Source organism: Dama dama, chromosome 5, assembly GCF_033118175.1.
Source record: "Dama dama isolate Ldn47 chromosome 5, ASM3311817v1, whole genome shotgun sequence".
In the NCBI taxonomy this organism is placed as follows: Eukaryota; Metazoa; Chordata; class Mammalia; order Artiodactyla; family Cervidae; genus Dama; species Dama dama.
This window is the reverse complement of record NC_083685.1, coordinates 109,359,699-109,371,889: the sequence shown is the minus strand read 5'-3', so window position 1 is coordinate 109,371,889 and position 12,191 is coordinate 109,359,699. Positions and strand designations below refer to the sequence as shown.

Below are 12,191 nucleotides of genomic sequence, written 5' to 3'. Positions count from 1 at the left end.
AGTGGAAGCAAGTCCTAACCACTGGACCACCACGGAAGTCCTGCCATTTGCTGTTTTAATGTTTCCAAGCCTAACATTCCGTTGCCTGGAGAAACTACAACAGCAGTAACAAAATACTCCTGAGCAGTGAATTGGCTGTTTTATTTTAGATCTGTTAGAGAGAGACTTCAGCTCTTGCTTGGCTCCACATTTTCTTAGCCAGTAGCAACTCTCCAGTGTTGCCTTGTTGTCTTGGTGAAAGTTGCTCAGTCGTGTCTGACTCTTTGTGACCCCATGGACTACACAGCCCATGGAATTCTCCAGGCTAAAATACTGGAGTGGGAAGCTGTTCCCGTCTCCAGGGGATCTTCCCAACCCAGGGATTGAACCCAGGTCTCTCACATTGCAGGCACATTCTTTACCAGCTGAGCCAGAAGGAAGCCCTGATATCTTGATAGTGATGGACTATTAATAAGATATGTATTAGGCACATTGCCTTTGTGTAGGTTATTTATGTATGTGGACACAAAGCTGTTTGTCTTTTGAGACTGAGAGCCACATGACTATGTGAAGATACTATTTTTTTCAAGTCCTTATTGTTTTCCTATCATTACACATTCTAGTACATGAACTCCCACCAGGCTCAGCTTCATATTGTGGGGCCAGTTTTTGATAGCTCTAAAATCATGACTCTGTCAAGATTGGGGCCGTCTTGAGGACAAAGGAGCATGAGTATCCTAGGAATATAATCCTAGAAGAAAACATTATTTGGAAAATAATCTTTTAACAATCTCTTTGTTTCCTGAAGTTTGTGTTTTCTGTGTTTTAATTGTGTTATTGTTCATGGCTTGGATGCAGGAGTTCGCTTGCAAAATACAAGATGACCCAATTAGATATATATGGCTGATACTAAGCCAGTGGTTATTGTTTGTATTTTTACTTCTTGCCACTTTTTTTCCTCTTTTTGTTTTTAAATTATTTTAGATTTACTGAAAAGATTCAGAAGTAGTTCAAAGAAATTCCGTAAAATTTTTACTTGGATTCCCCAAATATTAACCTTTGACCTTACTTAAATTATTTTTTTCTTAACTATTTGGGTTAAGTTGCAGACCATACTTTTTACCCAAGACTTCAGTGTGAATTTTCTAAAATCAAAGACTCTCATATATAAACACAGTACAGTAATTGAAATTATTGTAATTTCAAAATTCATGTTGATGTGATACTATTATGTAGTTTATAGACCTTATCCCTATTTTACCAGTTATCCTATGCATGATCCTACTCGTGTTCATTGTAGTACAAGGCAAGAAAAAATACTTTTCTTTCTGATTCAAGTTGCAGTCCAGGATGACAGGTTACATTTACTGTCACTTCTCTTCAGCTGGCTTTAATTTTGAATAGGCCTTCAGTCTTTATTTGTCTTTTATAGCCAATGACAGTTTTGAAGTTTCTTTACAGAGTGTCCTTCATGAGTAAATTCAGTTGGCACAATTTTGTAGGAACACCACAGAAACAACATAGTACCCTTCTCACTGTTCATGTGCCGGCTGTGCTAATCGCTTCAGTCATGGCCAACTCTGTGTGACCCCATGGACTATAGCCCGCCAGGCTCCTCTGTCCACGGGGTTCTCTAGGCAAGAATTCTGAAGTGGATTCCCGTGCCCTCCTCCAGGGATCGAGCCCACATCTCTTATGTCTCCTGCATTGGCAGGTGGGTTCTTTACAACTAGCACCACCTGGGAGGCCCCCTCATTGTTCATATCATAAGCATAAGATGTCTGTTTGTCCCATTACTGTTGATGTTAATTTTGATCATCAGGTTAAGGTGGTATCTGCCAGATTTCTCCACTGTAATGTTACCATTTTCCCTTTTATCTTTAGTAAGTGTCCTGTGGTGCAATACTTTGAGACTATGTGAATATCTTGTTTCTCATCAAACTTTAATTCAGTCAGTCAAAGTTTCTGTTCCTTGGTTGAAACAGTTATTACAGTTGTGGTTACCAAACGTAATTCTCTAATTCCATCTTTACTTCTACATTTTACTAGTTGGAATTCTCTAAAGAAGAGTTTTCCTTTCTATCCCATTTTTCCCTTTCTTTAGTATCATCAACATGTACTCATGAATTCCTATTTCATTCAGTGTTTAGTAATCCCATTTGGATTTTTCTTGTTTTCTGCTCAAAATGTTTTAAATTTAGCCAGTGGGAGTCCCTAATGGTTATATTCTATGTTCTTGGAATATGTCCTATCATTCTCTGAATATATCCTTGTTTTTCGGCACAAGATTCTCTAGGATCTTCTTGTACTTTTCCTGACCCTGTCCTGGCATCAGACATTTTTGCAAGGAGCTCAGGGATGATTTTTAATGGAGAATGGTATTTAGAAACTAAGATCTCTACCCTAGCTATGTTTATTGCTACTGGACATCATTGCTTGTGGATCTTCTCATCAGATGGAGCTAAGAAATACATGTTTGAAGGTGGGTAGTGCATGAACACATCTTTATGCAGTTTTATATCTGTATCTATATCTAGATATAGATATCTATATATCTGTATCTATCTATAATAGATAGATTAAACATGACAATTCTCTTACATAACCAGTTTATACTAACACCTCCAATCCTAGTCTAATACCTTCAGGCTCATTTTAGCTCTCCTTTCCATATTTATGGGTGTAATATGACTTTTCTTCTCTAAGGGAGAAATATGACTCTGTCTACAATATAATTACTTATTTACTCAATCTTAGATTGCACATGAAATAACCCATTACACTGTGAAGAATCTAATTAGAGTTCATTATTTATAGTTTTTTGGTATGAGTTCATTCGTTTTTGGTCTTTTGCCTGGTGATACACAGAAAATACAGAGTTCAAAAGTTACATTGGTTCTCTTTTTTTATATTCATTTAAAATATTTTAGTTCATTTTATTCATCTCTGTGTATTCAGTTTGGAGTTTTATTCAGTGTATTCATTTGTTTATTTTTAGCAGATAGGTAACTTGGCTGTCCCCAGCCTACAAACTTTGTGTCCCATGTTGTAGGTGGCCCCTGAAATGCAAGTTCAGTTCTTCTAAATTTAGCAGCTTGGAGTGTTTCCACCACATGCAGTAGCCAGAGGTCTCTTGGGGGTTTGGACGGAATTTGTGCTCCCTCACCTCATTCTAACTCTATTTCTCTCTTCACTTCCTGTTGCCTATGGTTGCTCCAAACTCTGCTGTTGATTCCCCTTCACAGGTTTCTATTCAAGTTCTAAGAGCCCCAAGTACAACCTGTCCTCAGAATAAAACCCATGAAAAAAACGGAAACACCTGGAGAGTCGTTTGTTGTTCCCTTTTCCCCTTTAATAACTGCTTGCATTTGTTCACTCTGTTGCCTTTAGATGGTGGTGGTTATATTTTGTTCACAATCTGATGTTGTATCTAGAAAGTTAGTCTAGTGGAAACTTACTCAGCCATGACCAGAAGTAGAACTGAATTTTGTTTATTTCTGACTTTATAAAACAAACATGATCAGAGACCAGATAGATCTGTCCAACAGGAGATATGTCCCTCCTTTCTGCCCCAACCCCATCCTTCTTTTTGAATCTTTAAAATGAGTTCTGACTAAAGAATAAATTCTTGACTTTGACTTCTTTTGAGTATTAGATCTCAACTCAGGTAGATGCCATCTTTGACATTCATTTTTTGTTAGTGGATATGGATTAACCAAAAAATTCCTCTTCATCTAGAGATTTGAATTTGTAAATTAATGAAAAGGCTTTGCTGTTATTCACTGTTGTCATCTCTCTACCCTGGTGTATTTCAGTCCATAATCGGGGGTTAAAAACATGAAGGTGTAGTTGTCTGCAGTTTGCTTTAAAAATATCTGAATTGCACATCTTTTATAAATGTTTTTGAAAATCGTAAATTATCACCTTCATATAATATTCATAAGAATCACCTGGAGAGATTAGTTTTTTAAAAAAAATTCTGCAGATATCTGGGCTCCACATTCAGAAATTCCGAATACCTTCTGAATACTTTCTCTAAGACCATGCACATCTTTTTTTTTTTCATATGGCAATAAGATCTACTTATAATTAGATCCTAACTTCTTCCACATTATATTTCAGGAACCTAGCCAAAGTCTTTTTGCTTGAATGGGGAAGATGAGGCCTACTTTGCTTAAACTTGGGTGGCCTAAAGCTAGGCCAGTTTTTCAACAATCCCTTGATAAGAGATGGGGAAAGACTTTTACTGAAGCAGTCAAGCAGGATCCTTCAATAGTAGCAGACTTTTCATTCTCCCTCAGTTTTCTTATCTCTTTGATCATAACCATTCTGATTATGGATAATAGGTATCCTCAAGAAGGCATTGTGTAAAGGATTGCAGTGTAAAGTACCAAGCCTGAAGATAATGAAAAGCAGTATAATGTAGTTTTACTGTTCTTGCCTGTCGTATAAAAATAGCAGTATCGTTTCACCTTGACTTATCCTACAAATGCATACTTAAAATTATAGTGATTTTTTTAGTTTAAATTATTGTTAACCGTATTTAGAAGGATAAATGATGTCTGTGAGCCTCCTCTTCACCATCCTCCATTTCCCCAACCGGCCTCTCCCCTTCTCCAGCACCCAGTCACTGTAACTAAAACTCTAGCGGCTTATCCCATCAGTCCTTATATTTGTGTTTCTAAAGGTAATTGGCTCTCCTGTCAACTATGTAGGATAAGTAGAAGCCAGAAGTTACTAAATAATAGCAGACATTTAGACAGACTGTGGAGCGGTTGAAGGGATTTAAGCACAGAGGCTTGTCACATCCATCTTAGGCTTCCCTGATAGTTCAGTTGGTAGAGAATCCGCCTTCAATGCAGGAGACCCCGGTTCGATTCCTGGGTCAGGAAGATCCCGTGGAGAAAGGATAGGCTACCCACTCCAGTATTCTTGGGTTTCCCTTGTGGCTCAGCTAGTAAAGAAGCTGCCTGCAATGCAGGAAACCTGGGTTCGATCCCTAGGTTTGGAAGATCCCCTAGAGAAGGGAAAGGCTACCCACTCCATGAGGTAGCCTGTGACTCCATGCGGTCACAAAGAGTCGGAGATGACTGAGCAACTTTCACTTTCAAGCACAGAAGCTTATCCCATCTATCTTACTAGGAAGCCAAATCAGGACTGGAAAGTCCAAACTATTATTGCCATAGAGGGGCACAGAGACTGTATTTGTCTTCTTTCTCTCTTTTTAATGTAGCATAATGTCAAACCCAGGTGAAAAGCCAACTCAAGGGAATTTTGACATTAAGAACCCCAGACAGTAAAAAAAAAAAAAAAGAACTCCAGACAGTATATTCTAAGAATGGAATTATGATTGTTGGGATATGTGCTTCAGAAAGTCTCCTAGGTCTACATTTGACCTCTAGCCTGAGGTTTCATGTCTGTCTATTATGCTTTATTTTGTGGAGAACCTTTCTGTTGAAAGGTTACTAAACCTAGTCTAACTAGGATCCATTATCTAAAACTTCTCTCCTCTGTCTCTGCCATGTATAACATTATATTTATGCAAATTACTTAGGGATTACTGGTGATTTGGCAGAAATGGGATCTTGAGGAAGCTCCACAAAAAAGATAGCATATAGTGGATGACAGGGAAAAGCAGCAGCATTAAGCAGTGTAAGAAGGTTTGTTGCATTAGGTAAACTTACTGTTTTAGAAATTGAGGTACCTAGATTGATAGTGTATGTATTTGGAATGGAGTTTGTAATCAGTATTTAAAAAGATGGAAAATTTATTTTATTAAAGAGAGCCATCAGGGTTGTAGCAGGGTCACCTCAAGGGATCAAGGAAGGCATTCACACTTTCCATCTATGAGAAAATAGAGAAAATTACCATATGAGAAAATATGGTATATTACGTATACATTGGAATATTATTCAGCTTTTAAAAAGTAAGGCAGTTCAGATACATGCAACAGCATGGATGAACCTTGAAGACTTGAAATAAGAAGCCTGTAACAAAAAGGCAAATACTGTATGATTCCCCTGATACGAAGTATGTAGAGTAGTCAGATTCACAGAGAAACAAAGTAGAGTGGTGGTTGCCAGGAGCTGGGGGAGAGGGAAATGAGGAGTGGTTACTCACTCTATGTAGAGTTTCCGTTTGGGAAAGTAGGAAGCTCTTGAGATGGCTGGTGGCGGTGCTTGTGCAGCCCTGTGACTGTACTTCATACCATTGAACTGTGCATTTAAAAGTGGTGAACTGGTAAGCTTCATGTGATGTATATTACCCAAATTAAAAAATAGTTTTAAAAATCTTTATTTACAGGCGTTCACGTGTCCGGAGGGTCCGACAGTAGGTCTCTCCTTTTGCCTGCGGCGTGAGTGCAGAGTGCGAACTGCGGCAGCCGGAGTCATGGCAGGGCAGGCATTCAGAAAGTTTCTTCCCCTCTTTGACCGAGTATTAGTTGAAAGAAGTGCAGCCGAAACTGTAACCAAAGGAGGCATTATGCCTCCAGAAAAATCACAAGGAAAAGTATTGCAAACAACGGTGGTAGCTGTTGGATCAGGCTCTAAAGGAAAGGGTGGAGAGATTCAGCCAGTTAGTGTGAAAGTTGGAGATAAAGTTCTTCTCCCAGAATATGGAGGCACCAAAGTAGTTCTAGATGACAAGGATTATTTCTTATTTAGAGATGGTGACATTCTTGGGAAATATGTTGACTGAAATAAGTCACTATTGAAATGGCATCACGTGAAGCTGCCCATTCCACTGAAGTTCTGAAATCTTTCATCATGTAAATAATTTCCATGTTTCTCTTTTATAATAAACTAAGGATATCCAAGCTAAAAAAAAAAAAATCTTTATTTACAAAATGTATATAACTTTCTGTCTGATGTAATTATTAACTCAGTTTGTTCCAAGTTCTAAAATGTGATTGACAGCCTCTAATCACCAAATAGTTTGTTCTGTTACAGTAACTTGGAGTAGAAAATGGAGCCTTCATCTCCAGATGGATGCTTCTTGACCTCCATTTTGTAACACTCCAGTATCCTATCTCAAGGAACATCATCTTTAAAGTACATGCTATATTGTACCTTTTGCCACCTACAGAATAGCTTCTTTTGCTATTCAGATCAAAGTGACCTTTAAAGGTATTCATGAGTAAGGAGACCTTGAAGCTCAAGTGACCCATTCATTTTATTCCCAGGGTGCTCTGACCTGTCTTTATGGGTGGCCTATGGTATAGAGAGTTATCGTTCTTTAGGCAAGTTAATTATTTCAAATAATAATGCTTCAATAATATTACTTAAACTCTCTAAGAGAGTCTCTACAATAATACTAAATTGTCTAAGACTGAGAAAAACTCTAGGTGGTATTTCCTGACATTGATGTGTTAAATGAGTTTTACAGTTTCCCAAATTGGAATTAAATATATAGAGATTTAACATTTTACAGTTGCTAATTTTTAGGTGTTGCCAATATTTTATTTTTTTCCCTTCATAACTGTAAAATTCTTTATAAAGATATCCCTCCCCTAGCCTCTTTCTTTTGATAATCAGAGTATGGAAATTGCTTTTTTACTTTAAAAAAATGTATTAGAAATATTTTATCATCCCTTGATGTGAATGATGAACTTGTACTTACACATAACATTATCAGGTAAAATATGACTTTCTCCCCTGTTTTATATGGGTAATATTAATCTTTATAAATTGCTTCCGCTTTTTGTGTGATTATTTAAAGGACTTCTGTCTTTTTCTGCATGTGTTAACATAGCCAATTATTTATAGGCAAAAATCAAGAGAAACTCCTTCATCATATAATGTATAGTAAAATTTTTCTCCCTCTCTTTTTAGGATATTTTCTTTTCTGGATGTTGTTACCTTATGTCGCTGTGCTCAGGTCTCCAGGGTAAGAGTGGCTGACATGATTAGAAGAGCATCCCTTCCTGACATTAATGATAATCAGCTTCTGTAGCAGACGAACCATTCACTTGAGATGGTAGTTGTGTGTTACATTTCCAAGGATGTTGTTGCACCCATGGCATCCCTAAACCCATGTTAAAACTACAGTGGAATTCTACTATATTGTTTCTAACTTTAGTTTTTTTGAAATGTCTATTTCTATAATACGTACAGAGGAAGCATCTTCAAGGAAAAAGCATATTAAACATGCAAATTAAAAGACTAGACTTTACTTAGAACTGTAATAATACAGTGTTTCATCATGTTTCATCCTACTTCATTTTATGTATATACATGGAAAGCTTTTGATATCTCATGGTATTTTTTTTCTCAAAAGGTTATAACTAGAATTTAATTTTTAAGAAATTATAGAGCAAACCAGATTCCTTTCTCAAAGTCAGTTCTGCATTACTCTTACGTAACCAACCTTTGACGATTGACATTACTGTGACAAAACAGTGAAATATCATAATCTTATTGTTGTGCTAATACTAAGAATAGAATCTGTATTGTGGGAAAATTACATAATGAACCATTCCTAGTCTCTTTTGTAATATAGATATATAATAATTAATAAAATGAGTGAATACATATAATTACCACCTTTTTATAAAATGGACAATGGCTTTTTGATTGTTTAACAAATATTTATTGAGAACCTGCTATGTGCAAGGTATAGTTGTAGGTGCTGAGTATGTAATATGGTTATATCAGAGTATTTATCTTTGTAAAGACAGGTTTACCTTCAAATCTCCAACACTGATTTCCTCAGGAAAAACAAAAAAGCACAGAACTTAGCATAGAAAATTCACCTTATCTTGCTAACTTTAATGTAATTTCTACATCCTAAAAGCCATACTGAAACTGTGTATCAGCCATTTAGGAAACAGGCAGTCATATTTTGATGATTTCTTTTCATGACATTTCTGTTCCTGGTGTCTGAGTTGTTGCCCTAGTCATAGCTGGTACAAATGAGTTGGGGTTTCTTTTCTGTCTACATTTGAAGCTGAGATCATCACTGAGAAACAAAATTCCCAGACTGGTGTCTAAACCTGTTCAGTAGCAGAGTCTCATTTCAAGAGTGTTGATTTGAGTGAGTTTTAATTGTTGTTTTCATGTTCAGGTTCTTCTTCCTTAATGTGTTTTAACTTAAAAGGAAGCACAATGCCAGTCTTCGTTAAATCTGTACAGTTGGTTCATCAGTGGTTAGCCTGTTACTCTCTGTACTTGAAGTATTTTGTTAATGTGCTTTAAAAAAAAAAAAAAAACTCTAGAGAGAAACCTGTCATTCCTAATTTTAGTCTCAGTTTAGCATGTTTCCTGCTTGCGGGAAAAAGTAGTATGAGGAAATGAGAAATATCAAGCCAAATCAGAGGTATATTTAGCCCATGAATTTAGTGAACAGATGATCTTCACGAGTGTTATCTCTTGTCTCCCGTGGAGCCATTTAAGAACCCACTGGGGGCGTCCCTCGGGGGTCAGTGATAAAGAACCCGCCTGCCAGTGCGGGAGATGTGGGTTTGATCCCTGATCCAGGAAGATCCCACATGCCACAGAACAACTAAGCCTGTGTGCCACAGCTGTTGAGCCTGCGCTCGAGAGCCCGGGACGCACAGTACTGAATCCTGTGTGCCCTAGAGCCCGTACTCAGCAGCAAGAGAAGCCACCTCAGTGAGAAGCCCGCACACTGCAACTTAGAAAGTAGCCCCCACTTGGTGCAACTAGAGAAAAGCCCACACAGCAACGAAGGCCCAGCACAGCTAATAAAAGATAAATAAAATGTTTTAAAAGAAAAAAGGAGAAACACATTAGAAAATTATGAAGCCACAAAATGAGAAGTAACATTGAAATCCTAAGAGACCATTAAAGATTTCTAGAATAATGACTTTGTTTTCCCCTGTACCCCTGGCATATGTCTTGCTGGTTGTATGACAGTTACCTGAGACTTAAAAGTGTACCTGCAGTTTCCTTTTTACAATTTCAGTATCGAATCTGTGTTTTGAATTGTTGTAGAAGGAGATGATATTCTCAGTTTATGACTTAACAGGATTGACTTTTGCATACACTTTAAATTTAATCAGGAAAAGGCTTTCTGATTAAAATACAATGCAGAATGATCCATAGCAAGTTAACTCTGTGGAGTCATTTTTCACCTTATCCTGAAAAGTTGAAAAGTTTTCTTGCCTCTCTTTAGCTAATTAAAGAAATGTATTACCATTGAATCGAGTTGAAAGGAAAGATGACCAATTGAAAAACATGCCTGAGTGAGCTAATTGGTAATGAGGAAAGCATTAAAGTCTCTGTCACGTATTTAGAGAAATGATAGTGTCTTTTGTAAATCCTAGGTCACAGTTTCAGGTCCAAACAAGTGATGCTATGGATTAGCATATTTTTATTGAACATGGTACTATGTATTGAACACACTACATTCAGAGTCCATCTTCTTTTTTTAGTTTCATCCTCACCTTGTTCCTAGAGTAACAGCCTTGCTTTTCACCAGTTGGATCGTCTCATTTTGAAATTAGAAATTCCAGTTAGAAAACAGTCTCTGACTATGTACTTACTATAAGCTGTCCTTTCCCCAGCCCCCTAATGTGAGATCTTTCACAGCTGCTAATTTCTGTACCCACTCATTTATGAGATAATCTACTTGGAGAATAAAACATGAATCAGAAATGAGACTCACCTTTTGGGAGTTAATGATGGGGGTGCTGAGACCTTTTTTTGGACAATTTCAATCATTAGTAGGTTGACTTTTGAACTTGGATTTTGCTGGCTTTTTCCCTTCATTTCAGCTTCTGCTCATTTTGTGTCTTTTTCTTCAAAATAGGCCTGGAATGTTCTGGCTTTGGATGGCAGTAACTGGCAGCGAATTGACCTGTTTGATTTCCAGAGAGATATTGAGGTATAATTATGTGGTGTGTGGCCCCATTTCTCTTGTTAGAATGTAATTACAGCATGGAACAAATTAGCCTCAGCTATATAAACCTCCTTTCCCTGGAGAGAGAAACCATTAATTTCAGTGCATCCGAATTTCATGAGAGCCTGCAGTGTTCCCCAAGAACTTGTTCAGCCTTTGAGAATAAGCAGAGTTATTTTACTGAAATAGTAGTAAATTATTTATTACTAAGTTTTTGTTTTTATTTTTGTTGTGGAAATATGGACCTGTGTTTGCTTTTTTTAGGAAGTCTTTTTGTATCCGTTTATGGAAAAATAAGTGGAGTTAAGAACTTACTGAGGCATAATATTTCCATAAATTCTTCTTGATGAGCATTTTGGGTTCTAGGAGAGCCTACAGATAGTTTTTCTTTCATTCTCCAGAAAAATTTATTGGATTACTTTTGCTGTGGAGAGATTTTTTTTTTTTCCCTTCTCATTTCTCCCTCCTACTTCATCCTTAGTATTGCCTGTTTTCTCAAATGAAGAATGGCTTAAGCTTATATTATAGTAACCTGAATTTTAACTCTGTAGTCCTTGGTTCTCTCGTCTGGAGAGTGCAAATCATAGCTTCCTCACTGTGTTACAAGGATTAAGTAAGATTTAGGTTTAGATTTTTTTCAGCTGGGTTGGGTTTTTGTTTTTAAAGTGCTAATGAAGCTTAGTTGTCTTGAGGATTCATGTAAGAAGTTTAAGAAACGTCACATGAACTTTCCGTTATCTTCAGAAAGTACCATCAACATGGTGGATTTTTGTTTTTCCCAATTCTGTTTATCTTCATGGATGTAAATGTTTAAAGCAACCTAACCCACGAAATCATTCAGCAAGCTTTTGTTAAGTGTTCATTGAGTCTCTGCTGTACTTAGAGTAGTATAGTAAATATTACCGAAACAATAATACAGGGATATAATAAGAGAACTACAGAGCACCATTCCTCAAATACAAAGTATCTTAAAGATAAAAAAAAATAAATAACAAATAGAGTTTAAGCATATTTTAAATAGATCAAGAAAGCTGATTTGATTTAATTAGGTTTTTAAAGCGAGTTAGAAGCATTTTAAAAATGAGAATGTGTTCTTTCCAAAAACGATGTGGTGGCTTATCTTTTTGTATACCATCTTCTCTTTTTTACAGGGCCGGGTAGTGGAGAATATTTCAAAAAGGTGTGGGGGCTTTTTACGAAAGTTAAGTCTTCGTGGGTGTCTTGGAGTAGGAGACAATGCTTTAAGGTAAAAACATAGCTACTGATTAACTGATCTTACTGACTGGAGTAAAAGCAACACGAGACACAGCAGCATCTCACCCAGCAAAGGCTGGGATCGTTTTCATCCTCTT

The 12,191-nt window shown here is 36.9% G+C and overlaps 2 protein-coding genes across 6 annotated transcripts in view; both read left to right on the top strand.

Annotated features, from left to right (window-relative positions):
- Nucleotides 1-12,191, top strand: part of FBXL20 (F-box and leucine rich repeat protein 20) — a 91,977-nt gene that overhangs the window by 56,341 nt on the left and 23,445 nt on the right. For all 5 annotated transcript variants that reach the window (XR_009693018.1, XM_061143896.1, XM_061143899.1 and 2 more), the window contains 3 exons: nt 7,812-7,866; nt 10,750-10,824; nt 11,991-12,085. Coding sequence is in view for 4 of the 5 variants with exons in the window: in XM_061143896.1 (XP_060999879.1) it covers nt 7,812-7,866; nt 10,750-10,824; nt 11,991-12,085 (225 nt within the window). In the remaining variant the exon portion in view is untranslated. The remainder of the gene's footprint in view (nt 1-7,811; nt 7,867-10,749; nt 10,825-11,990; nt 12,086-12,191) is intronic.
- On the top strand, nt 6,259-6,812 carry LOC133056041 (10 kDa heat shock protein, mitochondrial-like). The gene has a single exon (XM_061141125.1). It carries the CDS (start codon nt 6,370-6,372, stop codon nt 6,676-6,678), a length of 309 nt encoding a protein of 102 aa, XP_060997108.1. The 5' UTR covers nt 6,259-6,369; the 3' UTR covers nt 6,679-6,812.